Consider the following 22282-nt stretch of genomic DNA (forward strand, 5'->3'; position numbering starts at 1 on the left):
ATTATTTACGTGGTAACAGTAACCTAAACAGAAGATGCTTCCTTGTGTGCTGTCCTTACAGAATCTCACCTCAGTGTTTTTCAGCTGCAAGCAGAGCCAGAGCACTGTCTGATGCTTTCCTTTCCAATCACAGAAATGTGAAGCTTCAAAAAATGCTGGGAGCTGTAGGCTTTGAGATGTGACAGTGAGTCTGCTCTTAATTATATTCTCCTTCTAGTTTCACTATATCCAATCAATTACATCTGATTTCATCCTATTCTACCACTCCCAGTATCACTGAAGGCCTTCTCAGTCTCTATTTCAGGGAAGAATTCTGTCCGTTGTGCTTTCTGCAGCAAAAATATGAGCTGGCTTGGTTATTTCTTGTCAAGTTGTACCCAGGCAGTTCCTCAAATGTTTGTGTATGCATGTGTGGGTAAGAGAGGGGAAGAAGAAAGTTCATGAAAGAAATATAAAGTCATGTTAAATTACAGAAATGCTTATTTTCTCATTTTTCATGTGCAACTCTCCAGCAGCCAAATGGTCTCTTCTCCCTGTCATGTGGGTCTTAAAAGAGTTGGATTTTTTTTTGTTTGTTTGTTTTTAAATTTTTGCAGGAAGTTGTGAGAAAGAAAATTGGTCACTCTGCACTACCTGAAACTCAGGAAAAAAAATTAACTGTTTCTGAGCCTGGCTCACAGACTAATGTGAGTGAATAAATGTAACTAATACCACAGGATATTGAGGCCAATTAGAGTTCTAGGAAGCTCTTATTAAGCTACAGGATGGATTCCAGTTCTTACAGCTTAGCAGAGCAGAATTTGAAGTTGGACTGTTCATGCTTCCTGAATGAATGTACAAATGAAATCTATCAAAAAATGTGATGAGCTACCTTGGTATGTCTTGGGACTCGAATTTCACAAAGTGTTCAGATACAGGATCTCCATCCACTTGTAGCAGCATTGGGCATGTCAGGATTGCTTAAGTGAGCAATAACCATTTAAGCATAGAGTAAAAACATGGTTGATGAACTGGAAATAACAATAATTTATGCAGAAAAACCACTTTTGGCACTTTTAATATAAATAATCAAATACTGCGAAAGCACCAAAGGAAACCAAGATGATGTCATCTCAGGTGACCAAAAAACTGAAATATCCAAACACTGAGTGTTTTATTGCCACACGGCATTCAGTGACCACTTCTGGTAGAACGGTATTAAGTAGGAGCTTGTATCTGAGCTGTTCCTCACATACAGTTTCCTAACATTCCTTTCTGGGAGAAATTTAGCCCTGTTAAAATAAATAAATAAATAAAAATCTCTGGCTGAAAAATGGACAAATAATGGATTTACAGAGTGCAACAATCAATCAGTCAGGTAAGCTAGAAAAGCAAGGAGGTAGGTCTCTGCTCCATTCTTTCAGGAAATGCATGTTGCTCTGTCTCATTTCCAAAGGTCCCTCCACCTTCTCCTGACTATTCCCTGCTGGTGTATGTGTCCAGGTAAAAGGGGAGTACAGTTCTGCGGCAGTGAGGAAAACAGCAAATAAATCTCAACTCACCATTACCTTGTTGTGCTTGAAGCACTCATGTGAGAGTATAAAATGGGCACAGAATGTCCTCATGCTACTCAGAGATGTAAATGCCACCAGACAGTAGGAGAAAAAGGTGAATTTGGTCAGTGGCTGCTGGTCAGTACCTAAGGAGTTCTGGAAGCTGCAACAGCTAAAGAAATTCCTAAAAGGAAATGAGGAAAATATCCTCTTCTCTTAAGAATGTGAGGGTTTGGCTACACAGTTTGAACTGGGTCACATAAAAATATTTTAGTTTTTGAATAACATACATCCACGTTGGCTTTTTCAACTCTCTTCTCCCCCGTTGTGCCGAATTAGCCACTCTGTACTGCACGCAGTGCGTTGTATGCATGCACGAACAGCCCCACTTCAAGTTGCACTCTGCTAAGCTATGTGTATGACATTTGGGGTCTGGGATGTAGATTTAAATCGTTTCCTAGGGATCGGCTTGGCCTCACTAGCAAGGTGTTGATAATTCTCCATGAGGAGCACAATGCAATTTAATGCAATGGCGTTTTTGTCGCTTGTTTTCAGAAACATTTAATACTGATTTTAACGCAGATCCCAAGCAGGATCCAGAACCAAGGTTGCTGTGACTGGTTACTTCTTCAGGAACTGAATTTTCACAGCAGCCAGTCACTGAGAGATGAGTGGCTCACTTCTAAAATTAGACAGCCAAATTTTTAGGACATCTGTAGTTCAGAAGAAAGCAGCTGTGTGGAAATTAATTTAATACCGCCTCTGGTAAAGCATCACTTTTTCAGTTATCTAAACTTCTTACCACTTGTGGCCACATTATGATGGGTGGTATTAATACATTACAACTCCAGTCACTAGAAGCCAATAGGAATGCTGCCTCCTCCACCCACCCCCATTAAAAAAGGCAGTTAAGAACACCAGACTGTATCCAAACAATGGGATCGGGTAGAGTGAGAGGCATTAAATGAAGATGGTTTGCATCAAATGCATGGAGAGATACAGAATGCATCCCTTATTCAATTTCTGTTGTGGCAAATGAATCCACCCTCAAACCACAATCTGTGTATATAAAGGGAGATGGGCTACACAGAGTCATTAGTCTGCTACATGGTTCAGTAAATCTGACTGAATGTTACTGTATGACAAATGTCATGGCCCTGTGACGTGAATACCTGGCTGGGGTGAACTCAGTCTGTGTCTATTTATTGAAAAGTTGTTGTCAGGTTAAATTTATATCGTTGAGCCTGATGTGGGCCAGTTACTGTTTTCTCTCAGAGCTCTCGTAAAGCCGATATCAACTCTGCAAGGTACGCCAGCTTGATGTCTGCACAGTCAGAACCCAAGCGTGGCTGGGATCTTGGAAAAAGTGCGTTGTGATCTTGGGATGTACCTAAAAGGTGAACCTGAGAGGGGTCCTGGCCTTGAGAGTATGGAAGTGGTGAAAAACTGAGTGTGTTAACTGGTTCCGTGTGGCCAGACAAAAGCTGTAAATGCATGTTTAAAATCTCCAGTGTTTTCTGTTGAAAAGTATGGATAACATTGCAGTAATTTTGTCCATTTCCTGTGAAAATTTACCTGAATCTAGAACTTGGCTAATGTGTTCTGAGACAGGTAGATCTGCAGGAAGGAAAATGAGATATGGGATAGGAATGGTATGTGAAAAGCATGGGGAGATGGTGAAATCCTCCTGGAAGAAAATGTCCCTGAAAGTTATATTTAATTTAGATGAAGATTCTGAGAGGCATACATGACTTCTGGAGCTGCAGTGCACAATCTTTTGAGCTTGATTTAACAGTATGGTTATATTCTAGCTGCTTTGAAAACTTGTACTCAGACACCTAAGAATTATCCAAGTTCTAATTTAATAATTTTAAAAAACAAGTACATTCACTGACTCTTGGGCAGATAAGAGCGGTTTCTTTTGAGTGTTTAAGCTCTCATTTTATTATGCTTAAGCGCCTTTTAGCTTTGGTGATTGGCTTGACCTAAACTGACATCTAAAAACGAAAGCTGGTATTAGTGCCTAATTTGTGATAATCACTACATCATTGCACAGTATCACCTTTTGAAGAAGGAATATAAAGCTACCTTGCCTGTATTCAAAATCAAGCAGAAAGATATGTCTTATATAAAAAAATATTAAAAATGCTACTTGTCAGAAAACAAAAAGGTAAGCTAAAGCAACACTAAACTACTTGAGATGGGACTTTGATCTGCATTTTGTTAGAGGTCTGGTGCCCTGAAGTTTGGAGAACGGGATGTCAGTTTGTGATTAAAAATCTGAAATTATGAAGTCAGAATCCTCTCAGCTGTTCTGTTTTTCTGAGCCAAATAGCTCTGTCTGGAAATAGGCAGTGTGATGCTGCTCTAAATTCATGGGGAAATGATTTTAACGTACGTATGTGTAGGCTGAGCAAGGGTTAGTGAACAGCTGTTTGTGAATAGACCTCCCGCCAGAAGTTATTCATTTAGTGTTGTCCAACAGGGGCCTAAAATGTAAGGTAAGAAAGGCCTTCTGGTGTCCCACAATGTGCAGCAGGTATTTGCAGCTCCTGAAAAGCACTAGGAACTTCTGATTCCAGTGTGAAAGTTACACTGCTATGTTTAGCCACCATTGTCCTCTTTCTTTTTCCACAACTGTTTCTTTGAGGATGTTCCCCCATTTTCTTAAAATAATCGTGTGTGACATTAATCAATAGCAGCTACCACCAGGATCTTTATTAGGAGCTTTGTGATGCACCAGTTGTTGGAAATTGTAAGGCCTCGGAATATTCCTTTGACGACCTACTAGTGCACATCCTGCTGGAAATGTGAGAGCGGTTACTTCTGAAGTGAGCAAGTATCTTCCCTTCTCAGAAGTATTTGGCAGGTGTCTTAAATATATGCTTTGAATTAGCAATATACCTGATGATTTTCTCTCTCTTTGTGCAGACAGGGACAGAAAGCACATACTGAAGTGTGTATGTAGGCATATTCAGGGCATAAAGAACTAGGGCTGATCACAGTGCATACAACACAGGTGAAACTTGATGGAAAATGGTGTACAGTAGGTACGGTGTGGTTTTGTAGGTATATGTAGACATGAGTGTATGTTCACCAATTCTTAGATGTTATTTTCTTATCACTAACTGTAGTTCCCATAAATTTTTTATACATTTCCATCTAACATAATATGAAAATAGACAAATTCTGTAATGAAGCAATCTAGAAGAGCAAGAGTTTGTTTTAACTTTGAAGCAGAACGTCAGCTGACAACAGCAAATGCAACGTGCTGATCTGAAGGAGAAGTCGTGCATCGTGTTGCTTACTTACCGACTGCCTTCAGAGAGGCGTACTTGTTAAGCTCTTTGCCTGGGGGCTGTTGCTCGTATGGGTTTGTGATCTGTCCCAGGCTGGGATACGAATGTTGATGTGCCATCTGAGGAAGGAGGGGAGATGTTGGCAAGACGTTATTCATCTGTGGTGGATCTGTATTAAAGAAAATCGACAATATTAAAAAAAAAATAAAAATAAAAATAAAAATAAAAAGATAAATCAGTCTTAGGATTCTAACATCATTATCCTGTACAGATTAGACAAGGTATGTCATGAGATTTAATGTAACAAAGCACTATTTACTATGAAGTGTGAGTTAGAATACGGCAAACCTGTAGTTCAAACAGTTACAGCGTGATTAAAGGCTGATGAATGATTGTAGCAGCATGCGCTAACTTTTGTGGAAAGAAGATTTTTGCACTAAAAAGTAGGCTTCCAAAACAATTGACCGCTAACACAAGACTGAATTTGTTGCAGTGTCAAGATAGAAACCAAAGCATAAAGTTTATCCAAGGTAGCTTGAATACAGGGCAATAGAATCACTCTGTGCGGTTAAATAGCCAAGCTCCAGCAGGCTGCTGTGTATACACGGTTATACTGCTTTTAGTACCAGAACGAGCTTGGTTATTTGCACAGTGTTATGTCATGTGTTGTAGACATGCCCCACAGTGCACAACGTGCAGTTTTGGCTCATGACTACCATTAGGTAATTTCTTCCAAGCTCATGCTTTGCCCTTATGTTTTCTCCTTTTCCCTGGCAGTAGGTAACATAGTTTTATACCAGGATAACTTTTTCTCTAGCAGACATACCTAAAAACAGAAGCTAATTACTAGTAATGTACAGTTTTATACCAGCACTCACCCCATATTCGTTCTGTGGTAGATTTGTTCCTTTATAGTAGAGAATGCAGCTTGGATACTTTTTCTTTCTAAGATACACCATTGTTTATTAGTTTTGGTAGTGTTTGATTCCAGCCTCTAAAAAGTTTGATCAGAATTGTATGCTGCACTTAATTTGCAAACCTACATTTCAACAGATTTCAACGTGTTTGGCATATCTTTTTTTGATGAGTCTTTCTCCAGTGTGGGTATTTTGAGCTATTTGGAGCCAACTGTTGATCTGAGAACCTTCTCAGGGCTTCTGAAATCACAGAGCACTACAGAGTTCTTCTGCAGTGAACCCGTGGTGCTGAACTGGTAGCAGTAACTCCCACAGCATCAAGCACAGGCTTTATGATCGTGTAGAAAGAAAGCTGGGCTGTTAGGGGAAAGAAGGCTTATAATGACGGAGCGAGTGGACCACCCCCCAAGTGCCCACAGGATCTGGCAGGCGCCAGATACCACTGCAGTTTGCCAGGGCTTTAAGGGAATTGAGCCACTTGGCAGTCTACAGCTCACTAATGAAGCCGAGTGCATGAGCAGGAGTTCTGAAGCCAGTTAACAGATTGACTGCTGCGAAAGGAAAGGAAAGCTAGGGTGTTTTTCAACTTCCTTTTTCTTCACCATTGCTGCTGCCTGGTACAGTCTCTGCTGGTCAGGCTGAGGCTGCACCTGCCTCTGCAGAGCAATGTGATCATCCTGCCACATGCCATGGGAGAAGAATGGTAGAAGTGCTAGGATCTAGCAGCAGCCTGTGTCTCCTTGCTGGTTGTTAACTGGGAACAAACTGGTATTGGGTACCAAGCAGAGCTGAAAGAGGAATGATTTTCACATAATAGAAGAGTTCTTTTTGCAAATATGTTGTCATATTGAGAGAAACATTTTGTTATGATTTCAAAATTGCGGATATGTGTGTGCATATATATGAAATAAGTTGGCTTTTAAAAGAGAGGTTCAATTTTTTAAAGATATTTGTTATTTTGGATTGAAAAACAAACTTTTCTGTTCCAGAATTCCCCCAAAATGTATTGGAATACTTTCTGGATCTATTTTGATAGGTTCACTTTGAAAGCGTAAGGTTTTTTAAGTCATATCTTTCACAGAAACAGTCTTTTGATGGCTTGCCGTTTTCTAATGAATAAAAGCTCCCCGGTAGTTTCTCTTCAGCTTTAGCACTGGTGTGTCCAATGTGACTAAGGGGAGTGACTCTTCTTTTACTGAGAGCAAGAATTTACAAAGTCCTATTCCTTTTCCATCCTATCTCTAGAGTACAGCTGAGGAAAGCCTCTAGCTCCAGTGGCTCGCACCAAGCTGACCATTCTTTGCAAACCACCTGCAGCTTCCAAGCGTCTCTCTTTTACGGCTGTTTCTACAAGTACGCTTTTGAGGAAGAATGCTAGCATGGCTGTATTTCAGTAACAGGGCAACTCAAAAGATGCCAGCATGTTGGGACCTTTAATGTAAGGAAGGTGTCAGCCTTTTACCACTACATTCCCTCATTTTGTTCTGAGCAGGTCTACATCAGCACTTTGCAGATACCACTACCATGAAGTTCCCTTGTGGCAGTACTTACTATTCAGTCTGTCAAAACATCTTCACTTCACTATGATAAAAGTATCGTGAGCTCCAGTATTTCTGTGCTCACTGCCAAAGTGACTTGCAGCTGTGGAGGACTTGCAAAAGCAGTGTAAATAAGGTGTAGTTAACCAGTTTTCTATCTTCTTACTTAGACCTATCCATTTTATTCAGTCACCTCTTTAAAAGTAATGAAGAAATTTACCCCCGGAATGTACTCGGGAAACTGACTTGGGTGTACTTGTTTTCCTTCCAGCTGTTCTGAGGCAGACTAAGTTGTTACTGGGATTAATTTTGCTGTTTTGGTGCTTTTGAGTTTTTATGAGAATGTAAGGAAATATATTTTCCATTTCCAGATCATCTTTGACTTCTGTTTTGTCTTCTTAAAGGCCCTCTTCTAAATTACGAATTTCAAGCAAATTAATGACAGTCATGTTTCGCTGCTACACTGACTGCACAGAGCCGCTCATTCACACCCAGCTGCTTACACAAGACTAAGTCATCACGTAGAAAATACAGTTCAAATTACTCATTCAGTTGGCCATTTGCAAAGTAAATTAAGCAAAAGGCCAAACTGTAGCACAGTGAAGAAAGGTTCCTATTTATAAAGAGACTCCCAACGGACTAGAGTCCCAGGGCCTAAAGGAAAATCTCAATTTGATATATTCACCTCTTTAAATCTGAAAATCTGGTTTTTAGCCTTCACTGGTCATAACTGGGGAATGTCCAATTTCTTTACAAGCTCACTAAACTGTTTGTGATGTGAATCCTTTTCTGTGTGTTTCTAGAAATGTTAGCAAATGGAGCATTTATGTTTTCTCCACACATAATTAATGTAGTAATGAAGGGTGAATTCACCTGTCTCTGGATGCTACCCAGGAAATGTTTCTAATTGAAGTAACAATGGTGTAATGCAAATTGTGCAGCAGGTATATACCCCCTGCACCAGGGACTGTCAGTCTGGCCTCCCGAGGGAGCCCAGGTTTAACCATGACCCCAACTAGCAGGTTTCAAACAGGATTTACCTTGTCTACACTTGAGCAACTCATAACTAAAGAATATATTGTCCCCAACAGTGGTATACTTGTAAATACCACTTCAGTCTCAGCAGTACTGGATAGGGATTCTTTCAGGGAATACAGAAATTTGTCTACATTTCCTTGAAGATCTTAAGGAATCTCTCAGAAGTTAGCGATTTTTCAATTTTAGATGTTGACTCTTTTCTGAAATTGGATAAAAGTGTTAAGTTTTCTGGAGCAAATAATAACCCACTGGATTATTCAAAGTATTTTGTGATACTTCTGAATCCAAAGGATTAGTCTCAACTGGAAAAAAGTTTAACCAGAAAAATCCCACCCAGTTTTATCACTGACATCTAGAGCCAGATATACAAATCCTTTGTATTTATAAACCAGATATCTCGTGATGGGTATTTGCAATAGCTGGCTTTGCTGATTAGGGACATCTTTAACCTGAAAGCTGAGGCTATGCTGATAGATTGCTTTTGGCATCCTGACACTGGTACCTGGTCCAGGAGGGTATTCCATACACCCAGCTGCACTGTGCTACTGCCAGCTTACGTATTTATTTTTATAAGACAGACAACACAAATGTCACAGTCAAAAAAACACTTGTCGCAGCTTCTGGTGTGAATAATCAGACCTGATTAGTGGTGGTGATGTTGTAAAATAGCAGCAATATTAAAAACCTATCTTATATTCTGCGGAAACAAGGAAATATGATGCCAGGCTGCTCCCTAACCTCCCAAGGCTTTGAGGAGCCATTCTGGGCATGGCATTAGTGGTTTGCTCTATGTCTGCCTACAACCATCCCAAGAGAAGGATTTAGAAGAAGCATGCTCAAGTTCACTGTTCAAAAACTAGACAACTGCTAGGCAGAAAATGAAACAGACAGGAAACAAGAAAAAAAAAATCTTCAGATACTGAAGTGCTTTTGACTGTTATTCCTGTAAGAAGTCTAGGTACAGAAAAAACTTCTGGGAGGCAAATGAAACAGAAAATAAGCATTGGTGGGAAGCTGCACCAAAACCAGTTTTAGCTAGAGAAAATGAGTTGTACATCTTAGCTACCAACAAGTAGCCTTTGGAGATGGCAAAGGATCTGCTTCCAGCCACAGTGCTGGTGGCTGATGAGAGCTTTCATCATTATATTACCTGTTATCTTGAATTATATCTCAGCCCGTGCAATTGAAACTTGTCACAGCTAACAGCTTACCGCGTTGTTCAAGTGAAAATGCTTTTTTTGAATGTTTGCACCCCCCTCTAATTGTCAGTTTTGGAGTGGCTGCAGTGTGCATCATGGTGACAACAATAATATAATCAGTTGTGGTTACAGCTGCACTGTATCCAATTAAGATAGTGTCACGTCTAATTTATGCATTTTATTTGGAAATTAGGGAATGGGCAGCTCAGCAATTATTAAATTATTAAATCTGAATAGGAACCCAGCGTTGACCTGACATGCCATGGTCACAGGTATGAATGTAGGAGAAAAAGGCCAAAGCCCCCCAAGGTTGGTTTGTTTGTTATTTTCTCTTTGCTGTTTATAGCAGATGGTACGCTGTTCACCTGGTTTTATTATTCTTGTCAAGAAGCTGCCAGAGTTAATGGAATTATTCAGGGTTAGACAAAGGGGTGCTCTTAATAACAAGCACGTTTGCTGTTTGAGAGCCAAGGGCCGACCACGAGCCTCCCAGAAGCTCAGCCACTGGTCTCCTGCTCTTCTGCCATGAGGGAGTGAAGCCTCCTCTGCAGAGTGGCCTGGAGATTTGTTCCTTTCTGTAGCGATGAAGTCAATGATTCAGTGCTTGGAGACATGGAAAATAAAAAAACTCCATAGGCACAGAGTGGGATCTATTAGTAAATGAGCAGTTACAAACATAAGGAAAAGAACAAATGAGACAGACGATGCAGCAACAAAACAGGAGAGGAAGGGGGAAGGGCAGGAAAGCAGAATGAGATTTGGCTATAAAAGCCACCTGCAGACACACATACAAAAGAAATGAGAACAAGACAGACAAAAGAAGACTGGGAAGTCAAAGGGGAAAAAAGGGAAAATTCAGAGCAAAACATAATAATAGCTGAGCATTTTCAGATACTCAAGAGGAAAAGATATGCCCTGAACTAACTAAAATTGAAAACAGCAGCTCTGAAAACAGGATAGACCTGAGCAATTAGGGAATACCAGCACAAACCTGCTCCCCTCTCCTCCATAACTGCACTGCACCAACATGCATATTTGTCTCTTTGGTCTTGAGTGTACTGCACTTAATTCTAATGCCAGCTCATCCAGCACCATAAATCCATGCTCACAGTCCTGCAAACCTCACCAACAAAACCTGCAGAATCCCAGATATCAGATCTGTGAGATTTTAAAATCTTGACCATGAGTGTGCACTGGTTCCTGTCAGACCAGCTCCTTTCTGGGACTGTTGTTTTGTTCATGGGTCTGAGCCTCTGTAGCTCATCCCAATGTAGGTGAATGGATCCTGTCTGTTTTTTTGTGCGTATTATGTGAATTTTCTTCACATAAATATACCTTACGTGTTTTTTCTCTTTGTAGTTCATGCATTATCATTGCCTTTATTTAGATTCTTTGCCTCTTCCTTCAGATTTACATTAAATATGTTTTTAAACAATGTTCTTACCTGCATCCAGAGCATCAATGCTTACACTAAAGGGTATCTTCTGCAACAGCTGATACCTCGAAGTCTGGCTGAATACCGTTAGTTAATGCACAGTTTGTGCATATATAGACATGTACATAATATATGGGATCTATTTGGTTCAGTAGCCACTCTGTCCAGTACATGCCTTACAGGAGGGTGCAAGAGCCCTGGTGGTATTTATAAGTGAAATCATGTACGAAAGGTGTGAGTCAACCCCTTCCAAAAGCAGCAATGCAAGCTATGCCCAAATACAGCATTGCAGGTTATCATCTTGCCATTAACTCTTATAAATCTTCATGATCGTAGAATTACAGAACAGCTCGGGTTGGAAGGGACCTTAAAGCCCACTATCTGCCTGTGTAAAAAGTTGGTGTCCATCTTTTTTATGATCTTGTTCTCCACGTAGACATGTTTTTCCAGCTCTTGGCAAATTAGTGGCAATCCACAGCAACATTTTTCACAGTCAAGAAGTCCTGAGATGAAAACTATTCCTATTATCAAATTTTAATTTCTCAGCCTCGCAATTTAACTGATTTTGTTTTAGCAAGAACAGATGCTCCCAAATCAGTTTCTGTACCATTCATTATTTTATATGCTTTTTTTTTTTTTTCCCAATTTTCAAATATTTGTCTCTTTTCTAAAGTAAATAATTTTGCTTCTTTCAGTCTTTCTTTATCTGACAGTCTTTGCAAGTTTTGCTTATTACAGCTGCCATTTCTCAACTACTTGCCACCTTGCGGCAGCTTTTAAGGTGAGATTCTACCCTCAGTTTTTCACATGGAGTTGTGTTATTCTGTATATAATGGTATCAGCAGGTCACCCCTATAAGTCTCTCCCCCTTATGGTATGCAGACTTTTCTTTTTCTTATCAGTGATGCACAAGCCATGTGAGTAGTCATATTTTCCCTAAAGGTGATAGCTCTGAGACAATAAATACTTCTCATGGCAATTTATGTTAACCAGTTATCTGTTCTGTCTCTGCACCGTATCGCAAAAACATTCTTGTAACACAGACAACTTCCCCGTCTAATCACCATCACAAAAAGGATCTGAGATGAGTGGGATGGCATTTCATCCAGCAAAAAAAAAATGTTTCTGTTTAATGGAAGTGACAGTCTACACTGTAAATGCCTGTCATCAAACATACTGTCTTGTGCCTTCCTCTGTCCTATCTAACAATTGTAGGAGTAGTCCCGTGCTACCTGCTATGCTCTTGCTTCTGCCTGGTGCCACCGAGCGTCTCTCAGCTTCCTGATGCGTAGTGATGGATGCTTCCTCTTCATTTCCTACATGATTAGCCTCTTGGTCTGTTACTGGGTCCCGTGGTAGAGGTTGCGTGCTATTTCACATATGAGTATCTTCAATAGATTTCTGAGGAGAAGCTTTTTTTTCTCCTCCAAAATTGAAAAATGCTGGACCGAACAACATCTTCAGTTACTGTCAGATTCAACAAGGTATTAAACTCCTTATGGAAATCATTTTGCAGGCTGTGCAGAGAGCGAGTAGCATAGGCAAGTGAAGGGTATCCCCTGCTGCAAGCGTTCATGAGTCAGCAGGGGTGGTAGTGCTGGCTGACCCCAAAAAAGACCCATTGGGGCACGTTGGAAATTGGAAATTGGATGGCGTGATCTCTCTTAGCACTTTATTGATCTCATTTCAGATGCTGTTGGACAAGGTCTTTGTGGGCACGGTCTTTATGTTAAAGCATTATTCTAGGAGGGATTCATGAGCTGGTGTTGAGAGACAATGTCACTCGTTTGGACATGGGAAAGAAGGTCAAGGAGCCAGGTCACAGGATCCACGGTGCTCTGCCTTTGGTCTATATCTTAGGAGGAACTGACTTTCCCCTGGCAGGAGAGGTGAGCTGCAGAGCCGTATCAGTGAGCCCTGCAGGCAGAGTGCTGCTGGTGCTTGACAGTGCCCATGCCTGGTTTGTCAGTGGCAAAATTCCCATTTCCTTCCAGTGCAGTCGAATTCAGTGCTGCTGTCAGATGGAGGCAATGCTATCAGCACACACTTGGAAACAGATGGACTCTGATTTCTCAATTCTTTTATCTTAAGTGCAAATGAGGACAGGGTTGATTTTACAATACAAATCCCCCTCCCTTTTATTTTCTATCTGCATCCTTCAGGGATTTACCCGTTACTGTCAGAGATGGTACTTCTTTGAATAATGATTTCTGGGTAGTTGAAACATAAACAAAAGAAATTTTGCAGTGATGTGGCTGAAGAGGCGGGGGGCTCCCCTGCAATCTGAGTTGAGCAAAGGAAGAGCACACAACATCTTCGTAAAAGGGCCTTTTTTCTACTGAATGTGCTGCTGCCACTTAATGTTTAAATCTGTGGGAATTATATCTATATGAATGTTATGCCTGTGACAGGTTACAAATGGGAAAAGAGAAAACTGCATCGCTGTGTATCGGTTAAATTCAAGAGCTGACCATAAAGCATCCCACTGCCTGTTCAGTGAAGCCTCTGACGCTGTGAGGGGCTGCATTCTCTGTGGTCACAGTGATCTGGGAGATGGGGACTTTGTCATGTTTCAGGTTTGGGCTCTTTGTTTCTGGTTGGACTCCAAGTGTGTGGGAGCAGAGTTCTGCGAAATCAGTTGGCAGTTTTACTGCCATCCGAGGAGGGTGGGAGTGGGACATAGCTGGCCTTGTGACTAAACCGACTGGAAGCCTTTCTCCTCTTTTTCCTTTCCCTTGTGCTTGGTGTTATACCATCTCACTCACATCGTTATAATATTTTCTGGGCTCTCGTATTGCAAAAGCACTACAGTCTGAGGTTGGTTTCCCACACAGGCTTTTATTATGTGACACCCTGTCTTCTTTTATGAAGGTTATTTTTGTGTCCTCTGAAGGTTTGCTTTTCCTTCATAATTACTCACAACCTGACAGACTTATAATCCTCTGATAGGATTTGTGACACTGTAATCTTCTCTAGAGCAACCCATTGTGCCTTCACAAACAGGGGATTATAACCTTTAAGAAGGCAATAAGCAGATGAACTCCTCAGATATCAAGACCCTGCTTTCATATCAATTTCCAGTGCTTGAGTTGTAGGAGGGCAGGGAGCAGTGCTGTGTTCTCACTCCCACCCACGTTTCTGGTTTTCTTCATCTTCTTTTGCCTCAAGTAGCAGAGTTGAGAAATTAATTAAACCCACCAGTTACACACACACTGAGCACTGCAAATATCCTTAGCTATGCAAATTAAGAAAAGATAAATTCAGCAAATTTGACTTACATGACAGATTTTTTTGCCTAGAAGAATGTTCTTTACACTTTCCCATAAGGTATCAGTTGTTTTACAAATGAAACAGTTCTGCACCTTCTCATAGAAATAAATGCTGCTAAGATGTACCAACCAACTCAGATCCTGTATTTTGCTGTTTTATCTCTTCCTGTGAAATCACTTTTCTTCCAACAATAAATATACTTTTACTTAAGAATGGGGATGTGCCTGTCATCATAGTATTTGGTATGTCTTCTAAATGTTTGCCTTCTTTGCTTGTTGTTTTCTCATACCGTAATGACTGTTGGCCACCAATAAGTGCCAGTTTTTATGCAGCTAAATATATCAAAAATTCCCTTACTTGAGGCATTCCACTAGCTTGTCCTGAGATATGAACAGTTTAGAAGGGAAAGATTGGACAATATAAAAACTATAAAAACAAAGATGTAACCGACTTTATGTATTTGTTATTTGCTCTTATGCTTAAGCAGTAGCATAGTGGTCCTACAGCTTGTGGGTAGCAAGTTGCCTGTGGGATTTTCACACTCTTCTTGAGCAAAAGCAATTGAAGAGTTACAGTTTAAGGCAGTGTTGAAGTTAATATTTGAGGAAGCTGCTCAGCATTGTTGCCCTTCAGTCAGCAAAAGACTGGGGACAATTTCAGTAGCTAATCAGCTGGCTAATGTGGGGTTTAAGAAACACTTTACTGAAATATTCATCTCACCTGTGATTTACCCCAGTGGCCTATGCTGTCCTGATATGCCAGACCCAGCAATGGAGAAGAGTGTGCTTTTTCCCTTATGGAATAATGTAGTTTATTTTTTCTAGTGTCTTTCTAGAAATGAAAATACATCAGAATGCTACAGTGAAGCTGCAAAATCCAGTTATATGTCTCTTCTTCCCTGATCCATGCGTGCAAGTCTTATTAATGTTTGTGCCATTTTTATTTTGTTAGTCTGTGTTAAGCAAACAAAAGCTTGGAGAGAGAACTTTGAAGGCCAGTGAAGAATTGCAGTCCTGTCTTTAGAGAAATAGCTGTAATTTGTTACCTTTTAGAATGGCGGGGAACACAATTTACTTATTACTGAGTGGGATACATATGATCATGTTGCATAGAATTATAGAAAATACAAATGACTGGCTCTTCAGAAAATTCTCTCTTTTATCCCGTATTCCTCTCAGGGAAGATTAAGTATACTCTGTAGATATTAGACATGTATTTAAAAGCCTCCAATGAGGGGCTCCACAACCTATCTGCACAGTCTGGTCCAATTCTCATGCTATTCTGGTGGCATCCTCACCATGAGCAAACTTGTCCTATTACCTGTTTTACATCTCCTTTGAGGCAGTCCATTACTTCTGTTATCCTCCAAGGACATGGAGAGAGATGATTACCATCTCTTCTGCCGCTGCTTTTTATGTATTTTAAGGTTGTTACTGTGGTCTTCCTTCAGTCTTCTTGGGACTACATAATAGAAATTCTTTCTGTCTTCTCTCACAGAATGATGAGATGTCTCAGAAGTCCAGCCTTTTGGAACAATCATTTTTCTCATATCTTGTAGGATCTCTACTTATTAATGCGTCCCAGCATACCTTTTCTTTTCTGGCTTCAGCATGATATTGTTGATCCATTTCTGCTTCTGATCCCCTAAAGCCCAGAAATTCTTTTATGTCAGACTGTTCCTTACCTTGCCGTTCCTATTCTGCATTCATTCCGATGATTATTCTTATGTATAGAATCTTGCTTTGGTGAAATGCACCTTATTTTTTCACACCATTTTTTCCAGCTTTTTAAGATTGTTTGAATTCTAATTCAGTTCTTCAAAGCACCTGAACCTCCTTCCAGCTTGGTGTTGTCCACGAATGTAATGAGTATATGCTCTGTTCTGTCTTCCTCCTCATTAATGACAATATTGCACAGTGTTAGAGACAGAACAAATCACTGCAGAACTCTGCTCAGTATGTCCTTCCATTCTGAAAAATATGAACCACTGGGGACTATTCTCTGCATGCAGTTTTCTAGGCAATTTTGCACCTACCTTCTATAAACAGCTTCTGAAGTCTTATTAAAAATCAGGATTTATTACATCTACAGCTTTCCCCCTATCCAAAGGTCCTGTTATATTGTCATGGAAGGAAATTGCTTAGGCTTAGCTCCATTTGTTCTTGACAAATCTTTATTAGTTGTTATTCATGATTGTGTTTTGACCAGGTGTTATAAAAAGTTTGATGAACTGTTGATTTCTACTCCTCCTTGCCTTCGTTTCCCCTGTCCTTTAACTCATGAATTAAATTTAAGTGATCTATAGTTCTGTTCTTCCTTTTTAAGGCTTTACAGCACTTTTTTTTTTTTTTTTTTTTTGTCAGTTTTACAGAACTTCATCCACTGGGTGAGTTCTTAAAGATAATGGCACTTAGAGGACTTGAGCCCTTTCTATGAGTATGCAGGATGAATCCTTCTGTAACATCAAGTAGTACCACAGTTATAATTTTTCTAAGTGCCCTTGAAACCTGCCCTTCTTCTTGTCAGGTGTGACCTCTCCCTTTTCTGATGCTAATTTTGGTTAGTTTCTTTAAACTATTGCCTTTTTAGTGAATGCTGAGGCTCTGTCCTCTAAAAGGGACAGTTTGAGTCTTTGAATTTTTAGGTGTGTGTTCTGGTAAAAAATAAACAAAAATGAAACACTTTGGAGTCCAATACATGGTTCCTTTTAATCAACATGGAGCATTATAAAGCAAGCATTTATTTGAGCCACAGCAATTTGGACTGGCCCTTTTCTGTAGAATAATAGTTAAACGTTCAGCTGCTTAGTTATAGCATTCTGTGTTGCTATTTCAATAACTGCTAGATTCAAATTATTTCCTGTTTAGATAATGTTGTTTTATCCAAATATATGCACAAGAGTTTCAGGAGAAACATTAGGTGAATGAGAAAATCAGACAAGTAGCTTCTTTTGAAAAATCAAATCTTATCTTTGGGGGGAAAAATGACATATTTTTTCCTTCTCTCATTTCTAGCCCATCTCGTTTGCTTTAGGCCTGTGAGGTGAAACTTTAAATATAATGCAAGCAAGGTAGACTAAGTATTTTACAAGGGTAAATGGAAGGCTAGTAAGTGTCCAACTCATTTTCTTCCAAGTAAATCACTTCTAACCATGCTGCCTAGGAAATCTGTTATTGTTGTACCTAGCAGTTAGATGGTCTGAAGGTTGCATCCTGTTAACAGAGCTCCAAATTCTCACCAGAAAGAAAACATCCTTAAAAACCCTTATGGTGGTGGATGTTTAGGTTCTAACTTGCTGTGTACTTGTCACAAACCGGCTACTTCTGTTTGTAACTTCCTCATTACTCACCAATATGTCTTAGTGTAGCTATTGACATTTCAGCCAGAAGTGAAATAACCCCACTACCTGCTTAGGCACTAGCGGCACAAAGATGGGGAAATAAGTTTTATAAAATACTTCATTTTGCACTTAAAATTATGAATTTCAGATCCTGTCAAGAGAAACAGGGAAGGAATAACTGTCCATGTTTTTAGTGGACACATAAAGTATTCTAAATTACTTCCTTGGTCCTCCCACTCGTTGTTCCTGTCTTCTGATGACGAACATTCAGACCTATTGAAGGAAGTGTGAAGTAGGTATAAGAGTGGAGGAAAGTGAGGAAAGAGAAAATCTTTCCATAATTAGGACATGGGTAATCCTGTATCAACAGGAACATGATTTTCCCTTTCACCATATCAGTAACGCTCCTTTTCTATTCTGAACCTTTCAACTTAAAAGGCAACTGTGATAGCTACTGCCTCAACCCCCATGTTATTTTAAGAACCTCCTCTTGTGTAATTTCTGTGATCGATAATGTCCACTGACGTGCAGCATAAAGCTGACCTACTTCTGTTTCTGCATTTTAACAGCCTTTTGTGGAGTGGTAACTCCACTGCTACAGGGCCAATGATGAACATATGTTTCAATAAATGAGAAAATCTAGTGCTCTCGAGAAGTAAATTTCCATGGCTTTTAAAAGACTTCTGCCACCTGAATGCGGATTGAGATTATCTATTACATTACAGCCCTTTTCCCAAATGCAAATATTTTCTTCCAAACTGTCTACTGAAAGCAGCCATCAAGATAACTGCAGTAGGCTAGGCATAGGGCACTCTGCCCCTCTGAGGAGAAAACATAGTGGGCTACTTTATCACAGGCAAGTTGCTTCATAAAGAATACTTTGAGTTATGTAGCTGACATGAAGGGAAAGCTGGGAAAAGCCTCCACCTGGCCAGTGATGGAAATCAGAATGGATAAGTCACGTAAGGCTGAGCACATGAGCTAGTGTGAACCCTTGTGCTGTGAGCCATAGACGTACTAAACATCTCCTTTGTGTGGGTACCTACATTAACGCTGTTGTTCTCACTGTTGTTATCACTACAGCTGGGACCGTTTTGTCGGATCAGTGTCCCGAGGGCGTGTGCTCATGTCTCATGCACTGTCCTGTTTCATCCTGCCATGCCAGAGGAAAATGTGAGTCCTGCAGCTCCTCCTGCTGCAGTCATGCTGCTGCCAGCTTTCTCTCAGAGCCTGTCCTTCTTTATTGGTTATTTCTGACCTGCATTACCTTAGGCTAAACCTCTTTTTGTCTTTCTTTTCCCTATAATCTGTGCAGGGAATGGCCATTTGGCTGTGGGGCACCTTCAGCCATGTCTTCTCTTCAGGTCTCTAGCTGTCTGTGCTGCCTGCCCTGGAAAACATCCTCACTGCAGATGTCTGTACAATCTCAGAGAGGCAGGAATCAGATATGGCTGTGAAAAATTATCCGGCCTAACTCTTTGGTCTCTACCGTATATCTGGAGAGCCAAGATAGCTGGCTCTGGAGCCAGTCTCATCCCCTGCTCTGTCTCGGTGCCCAGACTTGTCTCTGGTGCGGGTCGAGGGCTCTGCCAGGCCCCGCAGGCGGGCAGAGGAGCCTGGCTCCAGAACAACCTGCTGGGGCAGGCCCCAGGCTCATGAGCAGCCAGCTCAGCTGGAGGTAGCTCTGCAGTCTCTTCCGAAACGTGGCAGTAGCCAAAAAGGCAGGACTAGAGAGGGAAGGGTGGCAGCAGTCCCCTGCTGCCATACCCAGGGGTATTGCTCAGCATGCCTACGTACAGGTTACAAGCCCCAGCTCACCCCAACCCATCACTCTCCATCACTGCAGGCATACAAAAAAGTCCTGGCTGCTAACGCTGCCCATGCTGGAAGATGACTGGGGAAGTCTTCGGGGTGTCTCATTCTGTGCCAGACCTTTTTACCTTGTTCCTTCTCATGACTGCATTTAAGGAGATGGTTACAGCAGGAGGAAGGTATACTGCTGTTTCTGTGTACCACACAGGTGGTTGCCCCTCCTTTGAAAAGGAAAGCAAGTAATATACCAGCACTTTTTTGGTTCCGAGGAAGAATGGTAATGCTGAGCTACCCTGGAGCTGCAGGAATTGGAATACATCCATTGCTGTAGCTGGTCCAGATTGGTCACACCAGACACACTTACAAACCACTTTGTTTTCTCCTCTGTGCTCATGTCCAGGTTTCTGGTTTGAGAAAGCAGAGTTGTAGGCACATGCCATTCTTCCGTGGCACAGTAAGAAAAAGTGAAGAAGATGATTATTCCCATCTAATTGCTGCTAAATCAATTTAGAATAAAAGGTGTCCAGCTCTTATGATTATTATGTAAATGGACACAGTGTGAATCAACAGCAAAGAAACTGGCCTCAGTAAACTCCTTGTTGAACAGTTTCTTTGTTTTTCTTCAGAATTAAAAAAAAAAAAAAAAAAGTAATTAAGTCTCTCAGCTCCTAGACAATTCCTTTCATGGCCCCTATTTGCTTACTGTTCTGTTCATTACTCTCTTACTCCTTAAAGAGGCTGCATAATTTGTAAGTTGAGGCAAAAGTATGAACATGGAGATGTGAGATTTTGAAAACTAACTTATTTAGGGTATGTTTTTGTTCGGTGCTGAGGCTAGCCTTTACTTTGTTCCCAGTGAAACTAGGAATTTTCAAGAATAGCAGAACCAGACAAATTTAGAACATTTCTGAAGCTCTGTATAACGGATTTTATGAACACCTACTTTAATGGAGTTAGGCCAATGTTTAGAAGCTGAATAGCAGTAATTCAGTATGTCTTCTATAGTGATACCTCATCTGTGGTTAATTTACAAATGCAGAGCTGATGAATTAGGTTCATGGTACCTTTTATATCCCCAAACACAGCGCACATGTCACTGTGTTTATTTGCATTCCTCGTTGCCAGTGTGCCCTAACCTCAGGCAGAAGCGCTGTACCTCACTGAAATATCTCATCCCATTCAACTTTTTTGACCTTCCTGATGAGATGAGCTTCTTATTAGTTTCTCTTTCAGAGCTTTTTATAATGTGGTCACTGGAAAGTGACTGAGAGCAACAACCCTTTTCACAAAAGCCACTGAATAAAAATGAGTTGTTAAATTAATTCTCAGTCCTTTGCAGCCAAAGGTGGGTTATGTTTGTGCTGATGCCTTGGAGTGGGGTCACTGTTATCCCATGACAGTTTCCTGAGCTCTGGTTCTGTCTTTCATTAAATCACAGGAACATTATTTTGAATCTGGTATGTAATTGCTCTCTCTGGCATCTGTATTCATGCAGTATTATCTTTCATAAAGAGGCAAGGTACTAATGACTGACATTTCTGGCTTACGGATTTTACTTTGTTTATTTAGTTACAACCCAAATAAGAGGTTCTTATCTTACAGTCCTTTACCTTTCTGTAGGAAAGCTGGATGAGTTTACTGAACGTAAGAAACTTCTCAAAACTGGACCCTTTCCCTCTTGCTAAGTTGATAGGCAAACAGGATTGCTGGGTTTCACCGCCTTGTCACAGTGCTACTAGATCAAATGTAAGTTCCTTTAAGAACTGTGATTAGTGATACAAAGTGATGAAGAGGGGACAGGGACAGTTTATTTAGCAATGATGCTAATTAACAGTGCTGTTGAGCTTAAGTGCCTTTTGGCATGGGAACAACATCCAGAACAGATTTTGAATGCCTGCCCAATGCTACCTGCCTAAAGTAAAACATGTCAGAAGGCAGGCTCAGCAGGGGACACAATTTATGTCCCTTTACAATATGATCTTTCTTGTCATGTCTGTCTCCTTATTAGCTGGACTGTCTTTCATGGTACAGTTCTCCTTAAAATAAGGTACAGGCCCAAAAGAGGAAGGAAAATTGATGCTTCTGTTCTCAGATGTTTGTAGTTATAGCCTATTACTCTGCATACATTATTTTTAATGAATTGTGGAATGCCTCTTTAGCTTTCTCAGAATGTCTTCCAAGAACAAGGCTTTATGGACTCCTGCCAGGCACACACACATATGATTTGTATGCTGGCCTTTTCTTTTCTCATTGGTAACAAAACTGTTCTGGCAAGAGCCTTCCTACACTTTCTTCAAGTGTGTCTTCCTCTAAAACTTGGAGAAGCCAAAGTCTTAACCTTCTCTGCCTTAGTGTCAAATCCAGCCAGGTACTGAAGGGCTCAATTTTCTGTGGGCTTTCATTTATAAGAGCTTAAATGAAGAGCCCCTGGAAGAACTGTGTGAAATCCCAGGTACAGCACAATTGATCAGAGCTGTGCATGGCATCGGGTGCTCATCCCCAGGACTCTCACTTGCCTGGAAGGCTTCGCTCCTGAGCAAGAAGCTCCCTGCATGGCTGGCTGAGGCAATGAGCTCTTGGAGTGCTACACAGTTATTACAAAAACTTTCCCATACAATCTTATTATTATCTATTTATTCTTGACGTGGTAAGAATTTGCCCAGCAGAAAAAGGCCCAGTGCCTGCCCAAGGGGAGCCTGCTGGAAGCTCTGATGTTTGGCCGCCTGTGAACTTGCTGTGTGACCAGAGGCTATGTCCGTGTGTTAATTCTGTCAAAACTATTGCATCTCACGGGGTGTTGCTGTAAATAATCTCTGTTTACAGCAATGGATCATTACTCAAACTTCCCACAGAAACTCAATATGCTCTGAGTGTGTTTCCCTTTGTCTTTATTATGTTTTAC

The 22282-nt window shown here is 40.7% G+C and overlaps 1 protein-coding gene across 1 annotated transcript in view; it reads right to left on the minus strand.

Annotated features, from left to right (window-relative positions):
- The window catches only part of SHISA9 (shisa family member 9), a gene marked incomplete at its 5' end in the record, with an annotated part of 178034 nt that overhangs the window by 13362 nt on the left and 142390 nt on the right, over nucleotides 1-22282 (minus strand). The window contains one exon of the mRNA XM_082772883.1: nucleotides 4845-5000. Coding sequence (XP_082629009.1) covers nucleotides 4845-5000 — 156 coding nt within the window. The remainder of the gene's footprint in view (nucleotides 1-4844; nucleotides 5001-22282) is intronic.

The sequence above is a fragment of the Aythya marila genome (assembly GCF_965140915.1).
Source record: "Aythya marila genome assembly, chromosome: 15".
Taxonomy (NCBI): Eukaryota; Metazoa; Chordata; class Aves; order Anseriformes; family Anatidae; genus Aythya; species Aythya marila.